Source organism: Schistocerca americana, chromosome 2 (assembly GCF_021461395.2).
Source record: "Schistocerca americana isolate TAMUIC-IGC-003095 chromosome 2, iqSchAmer2.1, whole genome shotgun sequence".
NCBI classification, from domain to species: domain Eukaryota; kingdom Metazoa; phylum Arthropoda; class Insecta; order Orthoptera; family Acrididae; genus Schistocerca; species Schistocerca americana.
In genome coordinates, this window is record NC_060120.1 from 129,943,943 (window position 1) to 129,962,080 (window position 18,138).

The following is an 18,138-nucleotide window of genomic DNA, read 5'->3' on the forward strand; positions in this document are numbered from 1 at the left end:
ATTAACAATAGAAGGGGAAGCCAAACAGAAATAGGTTTTATTATATCATTATGTCCACTCTGCTAAAAAATGTGTAGAAACAAAATTGCACTGTTTCAAACAAGTTTTGTTTGCCAGTGTATAACTTCCATATAACTATTAAAGGTATGCTTGGTGTACTGTTTATGCAAACTATGTTGACACTTAGTGTGGTGGGTGACATGCGAGCAATCGTAAAGGCATTTCCCCATTTATGGTAACTTTCATCAATCAGTGTGCCAAGTGTCAACTTAGTTTGCGCAAACAGTAATCTAGATGACTGTATATTTATATCTAAAAACAAAGATGATGAGACTTACCAAACAAAAGCGCTGGCAGGTCAATAGACACACAAACAAACAAAGACGCACACACAAAATTCTAGCTTTCGCAACCAACGGTTGCTTCATCAGGAAAGAGGAAAGGAGAGGGAAAGACGAAAGGATGTGGGTTTTAAGGGACATACACAGACACAAGCAGACATTTGTAAAGGCAAAGAGTTTGGGCAGAGATGTCAGTCGAGGCGGAAGTAAAGAGGCAAAGATTTTGTTGAAAGACAGGTGTGGTATGAGCGGAGGCAACTTGAAATTAGCGAAGGTTGAGGCCTGGCAGATAACGAGAAGAGAGGATATACTGAAGGGCAAGTTCCCATCTCTGGAGTTCTGACAGGTTGGTGTTAGTGGGAAGTATCCAGATAACCCGGACAGTGTAACACTGTGCCAAGATGTGCTGGCCGTGCACCAAGGCATGTTTAGCCACAGGATGATCCTCATTACCAACAAACACTGCCTGTGTCCATTAATGTGAATGGACAGTTTGTGGCTGGTCATTCCCACATAGAAAGCTTCACAGTGTAGGCAGGTCAGTTGGTAAATCACGTGGGTGCTTTCACACACAGTCATGGGTACCAGGATGGCCCCCTCGTACGCCAACCTATTCATGGGTCGCTTAGAGGACGCCTTCTTGGTTACCCAGGCCTGCAAACCGAAAGTTTGGTACAGATTTATTGATGACATCTTCATGATTTGGACTCACAGTGAAGAAGAACTCCAGAATTTCCTCTCCAACCTCAACTCCTTTGGTTCCATCAGATTCACCTGGTCCTGCTCCAAATCCCATGCCACTTTCCTTGACGTTGACCTCCATCTGTCCAATGGCCAGCTTCACATGTCCGTCCACATCAAACCCACCAACAAGCAACAGTACCCCCATTATGACAGCTGCCACCCATTCCACATCAAACGGTCCCTTCCCTACAGCCTAGGTCTTCATGGCAAACGAATCTGCTCCAGTCCGGAATCCCTGAATCATTACACCAATAACCTGAAAACAGCTTTCACATCCTGCAACTACCCTCCCGACCTGGTACAGAAGCAAATAACCAGAGCCACTTCCTCATCCCCTCAAACCCAGAACCTCCCACAGAAGAACCACAAAAGTGCGCCACTTGTGACAGGATACTTTCCGCGACTGGATCAGACTCTGAATGTGGTTCTCCAGCAGGGATACGACTTCCTATAATCCTGCCCTGAAATGAGATCCATCCTTCATGAAATCCTCCCCACTCCACAAAGAGTGTCTTTCCGCCATCCACCTAACCTTCGTAACCTCTTAGTTCATCCCTATGAAATCCCCAAACCACCTTCCCTATCCTCTGGCTCCTACCCTTGTAACCTCCCCTGGTGTAAAACCTGTCCCATGCACCCTCCCACCACCACCTACTCCAGTCCTGTAACCCGGAAATTGTACACGATCAAAGGCAGAGCCACGTGTGAGAGCACCTACGTGATTTACCAACTGACCTGTCTACACTGTGAAGCTTTCTATGTGGGAATGACCAGCCACAAACTGTCCATTCGCATGAATGGACACAGGCAGACAGTGTTTGTTGGTAACGAGGATCACCCTGTGGCTAAACATGCCTTGGTGCACGGCCAGCTCATCTTGGCACAGTGTTACACTGTCCGGGTTATCTGGATATTTCCCACTAACACCAACTGTCAGAACTCCGGAGATGGGAACTTGCCCTTCAGTATATCCTCTCTTCTCGTTATCCGCCAGGCCTCAACCTTCGCTAATTTCAAGTTGCCTCTGCTCATACCTCACCTGTCTTTCAACAACGTCTTTGCCTCTTTACTTCCGCCTCGACTGACATCTCTGCCCAAACTCTTTGCCTTTACAAATGTCTGCTTGTGTCTGTGTATGTGCAGATGGATATGTGCGTGTGTGCGAGTGTATACCTGTCCTTTTTTCCCCCTAAGGTAAGTCTTTCCGCTCCCGGGATTGGAATGACTCCTTACCCTCTCCCTTAAAACCCACATCCTTTCGTCTTTCCCTCTCCTTCCCTCTTTCCTGATGAAGCAACCATTGGTTGCGAAAGCTAGAATTTTGTTTGTTTGTGTGTCTATCGACCTGCCAGCGCTTTTGTTTGGTAAGTCTCATCATCTTTGTTTTTAGATATATTTTTCCCACGTGGAATGTTTCCCTCTATTATATTGACTGTATATTTACATTTTTCAGTTGGCAACTTCATGTGTGTTCATTTTCTAAATAGTTTCTCTACTCTTGATATTTGTTTTAATTTTGTGACAGCTTATGTAGCTCATAAAAAATGACTGACAAATAAAGAATCAGTCAATTAGTTTGCTAACCACCATATGTAGGTTTCTCTTTTTACTCTAACCTAAATTATTCTAGACCGACACACCAAGTTATTTGTTGGTTATGACTGCTTTTTTATTACTTTTCAGCAACTACCAAGCAATATTGGACATTTTTGCGTCATTACACATATGGCATTGCATTGGCCATGTTGAGTGATGATTTGCCAGTTTTTGTTCCAAGTGCTGACCATCTGCATGTATTCCAGCATTTCAAAGCATATTTCTAAGTATCCCCTTTATATAGCAGAATTGTCTGTAGAATAGCCTCAGAGAGCTACTGACATTATCTGCAAAATGATTTTATTAAGATCTTTATCCGCTGCACTGAGTCTTGCTCGCTAAAAACTTTTTAAACTAATTACATGACTGACCTGAAATTCTGCAGGAATATATTTTGTTTAGTAGACAGTAATGGTGTAATTGTGCCATGCTGTCATGGTCTTCTGTAGTGAATGGATTACCTGTGTTTCATTCAGCCAGTACATGCAGTATCCTGGGTTTCATTCAACCACTACTGTTGATCTTTATAGAGAAGTTATTTTCAGTTTCCAAGGAAGCATCAGACATAAGTACAACACATATTCAGTAATTCTACAACAGATAGATATCAGTGATATCTGTTTGTAATTTCATTTTTATTATAAAAATATTGAGTGACCTGTACATTTTCCACTTACATTGATTGCAGTATTGAGCATTGCTCCATTGAAGGAGAAAAAGGCACAGTTACCGCCTTATTTTAGAGTGAAAAATTAAGGTGACTTGAGGGACGGTTGCTAATTAAGAAAGGTGCAATGTTAGCTGTAGAACAAGAATATTCATCGATTGAACATACAGATGAACAGAAGAGGATTTTTGCTAGCATGAATTGTCTCCCAGGTCACTTTAATTTGAAAAGTAATTGTTCCTCCTTTCACATATTTCAGTTTGTGATAAACATTCACCATTGTTGTCACTAATAAATGAATGTGTAAAAACATGGAAATACTTGCAATATTAAAGTTTCAGGAGTCTTACAGCAAAATGTAAACAAACAGAATTGTACTTAAGTTGTGATAATTCTGGTTCAATGTTGGCAATGTTCATTATGCTACGCTCACTTCATAGATATTCCTACTCTACGGTGCCAGTGTATTGCATTTTGTTGACTTAATATTGTAGTCATATCCTCTATATGGAGAGACTATAAGTTAGCAAAAGCTATATAAAGCAAGATTGTAGTCATATCCTTTACATGGAGAGACAATAAGTGAGGAAAAGCTATATAAAGCTTTTGCTACCTTATTATCTCTCCATGCAAAGGATATGACTACAGTCTTAAGTCAACAAAACTAAATACTCAGTTACACTCTATTACCTTCTGGCATTATTGAATAGAGAACCAGTATGAAACAAAGTGTTATGATGAAAAAAATTTTGCTTTTCCTATATTGCATATTCCACCTTTTGTTGACACATGAGGCACACAACTTACGTAAGAGTAAAAGGTATTTCTTCGCACACTTAAAGAATCAATCTACAGATAAATAACATTTCTGTAAGATAAAACTTAAGAATTCTAGAAAGTATAGAAAGTGAATACATGCTCCTAAATTGGAAATACAAAGAATATTTATTGTAATACTCTGATTTCAGACATTACCTTGTACCACTGTCCATGGCTCAGAAAAGTAAATGGAGGAAGAAAGGAACTAAACTTCACATTTTCAATGATCACACATTCATAGCAAAGCATTTACAAGGGTAAGTAAAAGTTTTTACTATTATTATGTGTTTGAATACTGTTCTGTGTTACCATTCATTTGTCAATAACTTTTCCCACCTTAAAATCAGTAAAATAGATTTTATTGCTATAAATTTGGGAAGAAAGGAATTAATTGCATTAATAGTCTTGCATTTGTCAAGCAACATCAAAAATTATGTAAGACATATTATATTTTCAGTATTCTTCCATGAAAAAATTATGAAATTGTAGCACATGAAAAAATTGACCAAAATAAATTAAATAATTTCTTCAAACTGTGATCCACAACCTGTACAGAGTTATTAAGGGTGGTCATTCCTCCTTTATTCATTGTAGTGATTAGACAGAAGTCTATAGGTGTGATGCAGACAGCTGATTTTTTTACACACACACACACACACACACACACACACACACAGACAGACACACACACAAACATTTAAATATGCAGAAAAAATCCAAATATCATGGATATTAGTACATAAATATAAGATCCTTCTGTATATGGCACATTTGAATAGTGCCAATTTCCCTTTGTGTCAGTCATTAAATATACAGGTGCTCTGTTTACTGCTAAATCAACTTCGGACCAAGAACCCATCACAGATGGGGGTTTTTGCCAAATAATGGAGGACAAGTGAGAAGCATGGAAAATCCACACTTTCATGAGACTACTACAAGATTTTCTGCCCAGAACATTAACCTGTGAACATACCATCCAAAGTTTTTAGTTGATTTGTGAAGAGATACACATAATGCAGCTAATTAAGAATAATGCAGACTGTGGTTTTGGTGAATTTATGTGTCAATGCAAACAAGGAGTTGAAAATACGTACTAAATTCCCCCCCCCCCCCCCCCCCCCCCCTTTGCATAACAGCATTATTTTTCTGTGAATTTGTTTTTCGACATTAGACTGATCTGCATTGTACATGCAGGATTCACTATAATTGGAGATATTATTTTGTGCATATGAAATCAGACCTTTCCAATATTTTATTCTGTACAAATTTGTTATTCTTTCTAAACCCAGTATCAAACAATGGAAACTCGAGGTTGGAATATCAACAATAAATGGAAAAGATAGATTGCTACTCACCATAAAGATGACGCTTTGAATTTCAGAGAGGCACAGTGAAAAGAGACCTATACATTAGCTTTTGGCCCAAGCCTTCCTCAGAAAAGGAAACACACAAACACTCATTCACATAAGCAAACACTGCTGACACATGACTGACAGCTTGGACCAGAATATGTTCTGGTCCAAGTTGCCTGAGATGGTAGTCATCTGTACTTGAGGTGTGCTTGCTTTTGTGTGTGTGTGTGTGTGTGTGTGTGTGTATTCTCTTTTCTGATGAAGGCTTTGGCTGAAAACCAATGCATAAGTGTATTTTCATTGTGCCTGTCTGCTACTCAATGAATCATCTTTGTGGTTAGTAGCAGTTTACCTTTTATTATTAAACACAATATCAAGTGACTTCATGAGATGAGAACTCAGAGTTACAAAATATGCAAAATCTTTTGCCACATACCATTCACAACATATACAGGGTGTTTCAAAAATGACCGGTATATTTGAAACGGCAATAAAAACTAAACGAGCAGCGATAGAAATACACCGTTTGTTGCAATATGCTTGGGACAACAGTACATTTTCAGGCGGACAAACTTTCGAAATTACAGTAGTTACAATTTTCAACAACAGATGGCGCTGCAAGTGATGTGAACGATATAGAAGACAACGCAGTCTGTGGGTGCGCCATTCTGTACGTCGTCTTTCTGCTGTAAGCGTGTGCTGTTCACAACGTGCAAGTGTGCTGTGGACAACATGGTTTATTCCTTAGAACAGAGGATTTTTCTGGTGTTGGAATTCCACCGCCTAGAACACAGTGTTGTTGCAACAAGACGAAGTTTTCAACGGAGGTTTAATGTAACCAAAAGACCGAAAAGCAATACAATAAAGGATCTGTTTGAAAAATTTCAACGGACTGGGAATGTGACGGATGAACGTGCTGGAAAGGTAGGGCGACCACGTACGGCAACCACAGAGGGCAACGCGCAGCTAGTGCAGCAGGTGATCCAACAGTGGCCTCGGGTTTCCGTTCGCCGTGTTGCAGCTGCGGTCCAAATGACGCCAACGTCCACGTATCGTCTCATGCGCCAGAGTTTACACCTCTATCCATACAAAATTCAAACGCGGCAACCCCTCAGCGCCGCTACCATTGCTGCACGAGAGACATTCGCTAACGATATAGTGCACAGGATTGATGACGGCGATATGCATGTGGGCAGCATTTGGTTTACTGACGAAGCTTATTTTTACCTGGACGGCTTCGTCAATAAACAGAACTGGCACATATGGGGAACCGAAAAGCCCCATGTTGCAGTCCCATCGTCCCTGCATCCTCAAAAAGTACTGGTCTGGGCTGCCATTTCTTCCAAAGGAATCATTGGCCCATTTTTCAGATCCGGAACGATTACTGCATCACGCTATCTGGACATTCTTCGTGAATTTGTGGTGGTATAAACTGCCTTAGACGACACTGCGAACACCTCGTGGTTTATGCAAGATGGTGCCCGGCCACATCGCACGGCCGACGTCTTTACTTTCCTGAATGAATATTTCGATGATCGTGTGATTGCTTTGGGCTGTCCGAAACATACAGGAGGCGGCGTGGATTGGCCTCCCTATTCGCCACACATGAACCCCTGTGACTTCTTTCTGTGGGGACACTTGAAAGACCAGGTGTACCGCCAGAATCCAGAAACAATTAAACAGCTGAAGCAGTACATCTCATCTGCATGTGAAGCCATTCCGCCAGACACGTTGTCAAAGGTTTCGGGTAATTTCATTCAGAGACTACGCCATATTATTGCTACGCATGGTGGATATGTGGAAAATATTGTACTATAGAGTTTCCTAGACCGCAGTGCCATCTGTTGTTGACAATTGTAACTACTGTAATTTCGAAAGTTTGTCTGCCTGAAAATGTACTGTTGTCCCAAGCATATTGCAACAAACGGTGTATTTCTATCGCTGCTCGTTGGGTTTTTATTACCGTTTCAAATATACCGGTCATTTTTGAAACACCCTGTAAATCCCAATCATATAGGGCAATAATGCTAAAACCATATGACTTTATCCTTTCTTTTTCTTAAGTTGAACAAAAATGTATGTGCATAATGTTGCTGTTATTTGAAAGGAATTGTACATCATTTCGAATCTTTTCTAGTTATATAACGTTTCCATTTATGTAATTCACATTCACAACAGTCAAAACAAAATTTCCTTGGATTATTACTCACATGCAAGTATTTTACCAAGGTTGTTCAACCAATACATCATTGCTTTGCATATCTTCTTGTCTGTGGCACTGAAGTCATAGAAACTGTTTATCTCTTGATTCTGCACACACCTATTTGAACTATTTAAAAGTTCATATACAAATTGTCATTATAATTCCCCACAACAGATAATCTTCAGAAGTGTGGGTTTTTTTTTTTTTTTGTATTGGTTGGTTGGTTTAAAGATGGGGGAAGGGACCAACCTGCTAGGTCATTGGTCCCTGTATTAGTTCTTCAGCTAAATCTGCTGTAGTTATCCACAGCTAGCAACAAAACATATACAAATATCTGCACTATGAAACTGGATTCGCAGAATATTTTTTGAAGTTAAAACTTATGTGAGAATGATGTGATAATCAAAAGAAATATCCACAAAACGACTGTTCTATTCCATTTTAACACAGAATTAAAGCAGTGTTCTTCTTCAGTGTATGTTGTGCTGGCTGTCTGCAACATTTCCATGACCATTCACCACACTACATTTGTTGAAACAATAGTATGTGAGTAACATCCGGAGGAGCCAGTTTATTCATTTGCGTGGGCTCTGCTAATAAATAGTTTTTTTCTGTGATTTTTTGCTCAGCTAACTTCTAGTGTGAATCAGCAGTTACAAAACATGAATGGTTTTCACATGATGCTGAACTAAAAGTGACTAAGAAAATTACAGAGCAATTTTCAGCATTGCACACCAAACCATTCCCTTGTAAGTCTGTATATCATATTGATAAAAACTACCACTCACTATACTGCCATATTCTACTCATATGTACTCAGGCTAAATTTAACACTATATATTCAACAGTAAAGCTACTAGAATGCAAGAAGATATTACTACTTCAAGCACATTAAATAGTTGCTACTTATCCCCTACTGCCTTCTGAGTATTTACATGACAGATTTGGTATCTGTTGAAGAATCTCCACGTTTCTAACAATACAGACCAGCACACAGTGAATACTAACGGTAAATGTAGTAACCAAAACCAACTGCGGGAACGCCTTGGGCTGCGGATCGGAGCCACCAGGCGGGGAAGCCGGCGGCGGTGGAGCACGCACCACCGGATAAACACAGGATGAGTCAGACGACAGACCAACGACAACTGACAACAACCGACCACGACCGACTATGACTGACACAACAAGGAAGAGATAAACAACAGAGGTTTGTGGAAACCACAACACCAAACACCAACAGTAAATCCACTCAGAACCAGAGCCAGGCAATTGTCAACAACGAGCAATGACCAGAATGCAGTACCGCCGAGATAGAAACGAAATCCAGAGCGAGTACCAGACTGGCTGGACTAGGGCAGAGCGGGTCCCTATATACGAAACCAGAGGGAGCGGCTATTGGCCGCTGTCTGCACGTGGCATAGCGGTGGCGCCCTCGCTGCGCAAGAGCCGCTGCGCGAGAGCCGCTGCGCGGAATAGCCACCGCGGAGGCGAAGCCCTCTATGGGCTGACCACGTCCATTTATTCTGGTGCGTGTTCGACTTCCGCGGCGGAAGATACTAGAATAATAGTTACACATCTGACAGTGGTCTTCAGTCATCGAAATTAGATTAATTGGATAATGGTAGCTAATGATGGATGTTTTTATTTAGTATTATTTTTATTATTATTATTATGAATTTGTAGGTATCCCCAGTTTCATGCTTTCATCTGACAGGAAATTTTTGAAGAAATTTTCACCAGACAGAACTCCATTTCGACTGAAGACAACAGGCCAAAGATAAAATAAAATGGTTTTATAAATGAACATTGTACTTAAGCTTATTTTTACTACTAGCAGAGCAAAAGACCCACTTCGCTTGGTCTTTATTTTCATTTGTTTTCTGAGAACATTCCAGATCACTCAAGAACATTGCAAAAAATGAACATTCAAAAAAATCATAACAGTGTTATTATTTGATGTTGAAAATACTCTCAAATACTCTTAAATCCACTTAAATATTGAACAGTAGCCTAGCTCGGAAGAAAGTACTCAGTCCCTCACTTATTCATTTCTTTGTAAAACACCAAGAACATTTCAAAGTGTCTGAGAACATAAAGAAAATTCTGAAACTTTCTACAACATTCTAAAGCAAGTGTTACGGAGATTCTATACATTCTTGGAACCTTATCAAACCTTCTGAAAGATTCTGTGACATTCTGGAACATTCCACAACATTCTGAAATGCTCTAGAATGAACATTGTGGCTAGTCTTGGCCACTTCGGCATCTGATTCCCAGTTTCTACACCAACTTCCCCTCTTTTGTCACCCGTATCTTTAAATCCTTCTCCCACAGTTACAAACTGAAACCTTCATGTATGGGGGTAAAGGGCTGCCATACCAAGTAATCCCTGTGGCGGTACACAAATGGATTGCAGAGGTACAGAGGCACACGTGAACAAACCACGCTGACATTTATTATATATACATTGACTTCTGACAAATACCAGGTGGCTATAATTAAAATGCAGCTAGTCATGACTCAACAGTGTGGGCTGTAATTATGGTATGGCACCAAATCTTGGTAGTTATGCTAACACATTAATGTGGAAGCGATATGTGCTGGAAAAAAAAAATAGTTCCAGTTTTGGCTGCCAGGTGGAAATCTGATGCTGTACAGCATCTTGTCAATATCTCCAGTGCTCAGCTGTGTAAGCGGCAGTTAATAATAAAATCAACATTGTGCCTTTCTCACTTGTTTGACCCTTTCTGCTCATGGCTCATTCCTAATCTGTTATATATGGAAACATTTATGTGTTAGAATATCTAGCAAGTTTCGCTGCCATACATTACCGTATGCCACACTGGACCTCTATATGAGTAGCTGCACTTAAAGTGTAATCATCCAGTACCATCCAGAAGATTAAGCCATAAGATATTAAGAAATAAATCTATACTAGCCCCTTAGTCTATAGACGAAAGCAGTGAGTTACTTTTAACAACAACCTCTCTGAACTTGATCAGCTAATCAGTGTGTTGATTCTGTTTTAATCTGTTGCATGTATGGACATTAAGGAAATTTACACAATTAATTTAGTAGACAGTAAATATATTTTTGCATGCTGTGTAAGCTATTCTTAATAGTTTTAATTTTGCGAGGTTTCTCATTTACTCCTTTGTTGTCTTTCAAATGAATGCCATTTTCTATTATATATTTTTAGTGGCACTGTCTGTGAAGTATGCAAGAAGACTATTGCACGAAGACTAGGGAAGCAAGGTTATGAATGCAGAGACTGCCAGCTGAAGTGTCATAAGCACTGTCATGTGAAGGTGGATACCAACTGCACAAGTTCGACAATTCAGAATATTGAACTGTAAGTATATAATTGTAGAAATCTCATTACAATGCTGGAATTTTATCCATGTTTGTGCTAAGGAAATAGAATTGGCAAAAATATTTATTGAGCATCACATATCTAATAGGAAAGAAAAATATTAAATATATAACTATCTCATTAACTGGGATTAATTACCAGTATCTAAGTGATGACTGTACTGACAATGCTACTCCCACCACCCCACTCCCTCTCGTCACAATTTTGATGAACAGAGTCCAGTAGCACACGGTGTCTTTACTCTTAGGAGTATATATTCAAATATATCATTGTGAGGATTTGAGGAGGAGGAGGTGATGGTAAATATTCTACCATTTAAATGTAATTTTCTCATTCCAAGAATATCATTTTTTAGAAAAACCATTTATTGTGCTTACTACATTTTATCACTACTATTGCTTCATGTTTTGTCACTAATTGTTATGATTTTTGTACTCCCTATATTGCATTGTTTGTACTTTTTATTCTTTTAACAAGCAAAAATTTGCTCTCTCAAAAGACACAGAAGGAAGAAGGGAGGGGTGTGTGTATGTAACAAGAAAGCAAATTCCCACGTATTATTTGTTTAATTGTTTTACCTTCTTTGTTTGCCATTTTGCACAGTTTCATTTTTCTCCATAACATTTAGGAATGATTGCTAAAGGGAGCTTATGAATCAGTATTAGTTATGCATTCAGTGCTTATGACATAATTATTAAGGTGCTTCATACAAACGTTTAGGCACATACAGCCTTTCCACCTCTCTGTCACAGTTCACAAATACCACTGTCAACAAGTTACACTAAAAAATTAATACAAAAAATTTTAAACTTTAGGTTTCAAAATCATTTAAGATGGGTGAAAAGCATCAACTTGTGCTTGTCAAGAATGGAGAAATCAAAGCATATCTGACCATAGTTATATTATTTGTTATTGTTTATAGGTGGATGACCTTCCTTTTACCTTTAATTGTGTCCTTACACTGTGTCAAGTACCATAAAAACAAGTAAACTCAATAGTTGTGGGCAAGCAGTTTATTACAAACATATTTTTATATTTAGCTGAAAAGCAAAAACAGTTAAGCTCCTGTGCAATCTTGTGTAAAATAAGATGCAGGGATGTTCTGAGCAATGGAGAAACAAAAACAGACATGTGTGGACTTAAATGGGCCCTACTGTTCTGGCAGCTACAGTTAATTGAACACAGTTGATGAAATGATTTTATTCATAGCTATTATTTTCTCAGCAACTGTAGTATATATTTTAGAATCATCAGTTGCACAACTATTTTTATTTCTCTTTTTTGTTTCAACAGGTTAATCTGAAGATGACGGATTAACCTGTTGAAACCTGTAAAGTGAAATTAAAACTAACTGTACGGCTGATGACTTCCACCACGGCCTGGGAGTTTGCTTGTGTGTGTGTGTGTGTGTGTGTGTGTGTGTGTGTGTGTGTGTGTGTGTGTGTGTGTGTGGGTGGGTGTGTGTGTACACTATTGCTGGAAAAAAAAAGTTGGTGCTTGAAAGCTAGCATGAATACTATTTTCTATTCTGTGTTATTGTGTTCCACACATTGATCCAGTATAGGTGAGTGGTTGACTGTCCCTTACTTTACATATTGCCCCATCAATGAATTTCCATAGTTAAAAATTAATAATTACAAGACACAAATATTACCAGCATCCACATGTGCATCACAAGCACTGATTTTAGAATCAATACAAGGAACTGAAGAACTCAGGAAAATGGAAAGGAAGAATGTGAAGGCTATATTAGGAAACAGAACCAAGACAGATACCTTCAGTTAACCTTTGACTATCATGTGACTAATATTTGACTGACATCAGTATTTTACTGTCAGGCCACTTTAAATACACATGGTTGACATCCTCCATCATCTTGTGGGCAAAATAGTTTTGGAAATATGTCCTCTTTGGGTCATTCGTTTATACATCTGAAACTTGTTGCATTGTTGAAAGAACCAAGTATATGTGCATTTCACACTTCTTTCGACCTTATAACAGGAAATATGTGCAGTTGATGTGGCACTGTAACGTGACAGTGTCATTACATAGCCATGTTGGAAATATGTGACTGATATTGTTGTTGTTGTTGTTGTTGTTGTTGTGGTCTTCAGTCCTGAGACTGGTTTGATGCAGCTCTCCATGATACTCTATCCTGCGCAAGCTTCTTCATTTCCCAGTACCTACTGCAACTTACGTTCTTCTGAATCTGCTTTGTATACTCATCTCTTGGTCTCCCTCTACGATTTTTACCCTCCACGCTGCCCTCCAATACTAAATTGGTGATTCCTTGATACCTCAGAACATGTCCTACCAACCGATCCCTTCTTCTAGTCAAGTTGTGCCACAAACTTCTCTTCACCCCAATCCTATTCAACACCTCCTCATTAGTTATGTGATCTACCCATCTAATCTTCAGCAGTCTTCTGTAGCACCACATTTCGAAAGCTTCTATTCTCTTCTTGTCCAAACTATTTATCATCCACGTTTCACTTCCATACATGGCTACACTCCGTATAAATACTTTCAGAAACGACTTCCTGAAACTTGAATATATACTCGATGTTAACAAATTTCTCTTCTTCAGAAACGCTTTCCTTGCCATTGCCAGTCTACATTTTATATCCTCTCTACTTCGACCATCATCAGTTATTTTGCTCCCCAAATAGCAAAACTCCGTTACTACTTTAAGTGTCTCATTTCCTAATCTAATACCCTTAACATCACCCGACTTAATTTGACTACATTCCATTATCCTCATTTTGCTTTTGTTGATGTTCTTCTTATATCCTCCCTTCAAGACACTATCCATTCCGTTCAACTGCTCTTCCAAGTCCTTTGCTGTCTCTGACAGAATTACAATGTCATCGGTGAACCTCAAAGTTTTTATTTCTTCTCCATGGATTTTAATACCTACTCTGAATTTTTCTTTTGTTTCCTTCACTGCTTGCTCAATATACAGATTGAATAACATTGGGGAGAGGCTACAACCCTGTCTCACTCCCTTCCCAACCACTGCTTCCCTTTCATGCCCCTCAACTCTTATAACTGCCATTTGGTTTCTATACAAATTGTAAATAGCCTTTCGCTCCCTGTATTTTACCCCTGCCACCTTCAGAATTTGAAAGAGGGTATTCCAGCCAAGATTGTCAAAAGCTTTCTCTAAGTCTACAAATGCTAGAAACATAGGTTTGCCTTTCCTTAATCTAGCTTCTAAGATAAGCCGTAGGGTCAGTATTGCCTCACGTGTTCCAATATTTCTACGGAATCCAAACTGATCTTCCCCAAGGTTGGCTTCTACTAGTTTTTCCATTCGTCTGTAAAGAATTCGCGTTAGTATTTTGCAGCCGTGACTTATTAAACCGATAGTTCGGTAATTTTCACATCTGTCAACACCTGCTTTCTTTGGGGTTGGAATTATTATATTCTTCTTGAAGTCAGAGGGTATTTCACCTGTCTCATACATCTTGCTCGCCAAATGGTAGAGTTTTGTCAGGACTGGCTCTCCCAAGGCCGTCAGTAGTTCTAATGGAATGTTGTCTACTCCCGGGGCCTTGTTTCGACTCAGGTCTTTCAGTGCTCTGTCAAACTCTTCACGCAGTATCATATCTCCCATTTCATCTTCATCTACATCCTCTTCCATTTCCATAATATTGTCCTCAAGTACATCGCCCTTGTATAGGTCCTCTATATACTCCTTCCACCTTTCTGCTTTCCCTTCTTTGCTTAGAACTGGGTTTCCATCTGAACTCTTGATATTCATACTGATATTGTGTGGTATATAATACCTAATAGTTTTCAAAATTTTATTCAAATTCATCACATCGCATCCCCAATAATGCAGATGCTCTCTTGCCAGCACTACGTTGAGTACAAACTACAACTTTCAGCTTGTTTCACAAGTTAAAATACCTGCAAGATGGCTGTTGAAAAGCTCACTGAAGTATATGCTTGTAAGATCTTAAAAGCTGGTCGTGAAAAAGAAGATGAGTCTTCTAATGATTCTGTTGGTGATCCAAGACCTTGCAGTTCAGAAAAGGAAGGAAATTCTCACATGGAAAAGGTACCTGTTCTACTTCAGTAAACAAACAGATAAACAGGAAGAATTGGTAAACCACACAGAAGCGGAAGTTGAAGAAGATGCCCGTGATAATGAAAATGTGGAATGGATGGCATACAGAGGACATCACAGCTCAGTTGCTTTCACAGGCAAATCCAGCTTTCAGAAACATCTTTAAAATAACAGTTCACCATTTGAGGCCTTTTCTCACTTTGTGAACAATGAATTTTTAGATCAAATTGTACTGAAACCTAACACATATGTGGAACAAGTTACTCATAGTAGTAGGATTTCTCACCCCAGCACTGTCAGGAAATGGATCCCAACAATGTGAATATGACATTCATTGAAATGTTGCAGTAGTGTCTCAACATGGTCACTCATTAGGAATTTATACCTTTCCTTTCAATTAAGTTTGTTAACAATATAGGAAAAGACAAATTGCTACTTACCATCAAGAAGACACGTCAGGTTGCAGACACAATTGAAAGATACTCAAATAAAACTTTTGATAGCCACAGTCTTCATCAGTAGAAAAGCACACACACACAAAAGCAAGCACAACTCTCTCTATCTCTCTCTCTCTCTCTCTCTCTCTCTCTCTCTCTCTCTCTCTCTCTCTCTCTCACACACACACACACACACACACACACACACACACACACACAAAAGTGCCAAGTCCAGCACTAATCTAATCTAATCTATCTAATCTCAAGCCAGAATGCAACATCACGTAGGATGCAAGCAGCCATCTGGAGGGGTGGGGAAGAGGAAGGAATAGTAGTGTATGGGTGGAGAGAGAGATGAACACTGTGTGGTGGAGTGTACAGGGGCTAGACTGCCAACAGGTGCAGCACCAGGAGATTGTGGGCAGGGAGGGGGGGGGGGGGGGGGGGGGAATGAGCAAAAAGGATAGGAGTGGAGAAAGACGGGCAGACGTGATGGCAGAGGCCTGCAAATAAATTGGGTGGGAAATGAGGATGGGGAGGAGATGATAGGACAAAGGGGGTTTAAACTGTTGGGTGGAGGGTGTGGGGACAGTATGTTACCACAGGCTGAGGCCAGGATAATTATGGAAGTGGAGAATGTGTTGTAAGGATAACTCCCACCTGCCCAGTTCAGAAAAAGTGGTGGTGGAGGGAAGGATCCAGATGGCTCGGTTAGTGGAGCAGCTATTGAAATCAAGTGTGTTATGTTCAGCTGCATGTTGAACCACAGGGCAGTCTACCAAGAGTAGCTGATGTTGCTTAGCACTTTAAGCCACTGGAACTTGACACACAGTTCGTTTGTATGCTGAATGACCACTATCTTAATGTGCACGTAACGACAGGCCAACCACTATGCAAAAAATCTTATCAAAAATTAAACTTTTGGTTATAAATTCTAGCCAGGTGCGATACATAAATAATGCAGTTAGCAAGCCATCACTTCACTTCAAGCATTAGGCCTTTTTGTTTTTTATTTTTTTTTATTTTTGTACCCATCACTTCCAAAGTCTTCCTTGACTTCTTCTCCGAACTGGCTTGAATCTTCTTATCTGGAAAATCTGAATCTCCTCTCATTCTTTTGAGATGTTTGTTCACTTTCTCCTATCTTCTTGTATTTTATCGAGGAGATTAAATACATTCAGTTCTTGCCTAATTTCCAAATTTTGAAATCTGTTTGCTCTTATGCATCCCTTTACCACTCTTAGAAATCTCATTTCTGTTGCTTGCATGCTACTTTCTTAGCATTTATGTATAACATACAGCTCATATCCATAAATAGGTATTGGAACTCAATCTTGTTTCCTTTCAATCTTGTTTCCTTTTCTCATTTTATTTTTTAGACTTATGTTGATTGTTCCACATATATTCCCAAACTTTGCTAATTTCTTCTCTGTGTCTTCATCGTACTCATGTGTGATGCTGCAGCCTAATCATCAAATGGTACTCTTCACATATCTTTCCTAATAAATGTATTTTCCTTCATAGGTCATCTTCATTTTTCACTAGCAATGTGACATTGTCTGCAGTTAGGAAATATTATGTAAAATTGTGGCATTTTACCTCTTAGAGATACTCAGAAATATAGGGTGGTTATAAGTAAACTTTCGCAACTTTGAGCAAAACAATTTGCCATAAGGGTACCTGCACTGCAGGCACTGATACTAGTTTGATGAAATAGGGCTGGAATTCAAGCATCAGTGTGTGTTACAGTTGTAGACAGTCAACCTGGATCTCAACTATGTAAGCAGGACTTCACTCATAAAGTTGTTTTATCAAAACAACAGCAATGATGCTGCTGCTCTCCATGAGTATAGACAGATTAAAGGAAGATGAAGAGGTACCTCTTTCCATACTGATGTTGAAAAACGTGATTCGGAAGTTAAAATTAACTTGTGATTTAGGAATGGCTCTTGGGAGGGGATGGCCAATTTTGCCACAAACTGTTGAAGAAGTTCCTGTTGATATGGCTGAGAATGCCGGAAGCAATGTGTGATCTTCAAGCAATGCATGGGCTGTGTCACGTCAGCTGAAAATTCCATGGTCCTTCTTTTGAAAAAGTACTGTGAACAGTTGTGAAATGAAATGGTATCCAGGCTGTCGTGTATGTAGATTATTGGCACATTGAGCAACATTTGTAAACTGGAATGTAAACATGGCGTGCAATTAACAGATGTTACCATCTCATGTAGAAGTTGAAATTTCTTTTTTTTCAATAGTTAATTCATTATTTCTCTTTTGCATGTCCTTACAAATGTTTCCATTAAGTTTCATTGCCCTACAATCACTTGTATTTCATCGGGCACTCTCAAGTAGCAAAACTTTAATTATAATCACCCTGTATTTTGAAGTTGATCAAATGTGAAAACAATCTTTGTTGTTGAAAGAATGTTTTATAGAATCAACTGTAATCACTATGTAGTGAATGTCGTATGATCACTTGTATTTCATGGGGGCACTCTCAAGTAGCAAAAGTTTAATTATAACCACCCTGTATT

At 39.3% G+C, this 18,138-nt stretch overlaps 1 protein-coding gene across 5 annotated transcripts in view; it reads left to right on the forward strand.

The window, feature by feature from the left end:
* LOC124596504 (phospholipid transfer protein C2CD2L) overlaps nucleotides 1–18,138 on the forward strand; it is a 575,969-nt gene that overhangs the window by 541,822 nt on the left and 16,009 nt on the right. For all 5 annotated transcript variants that reach the window (XM_047135664.1, XM_047135662.1, XM_047135663.1 and 2 more), the window contains 2 exons: nucleotides 4,317–4,424; nucleotides 10,922–11,074. In XM_047135664.1, coding sequence (XP_046991620.1) covers nucleotides 4,317–4,424; nucleotides 10,922–11,074 — 261 coding nt within the window. The remainder of the gene's footprint in view (nucleotides 1–4,316; nucleotides 4,425–10,921; nucleotides 11,075–18,138) is intronic.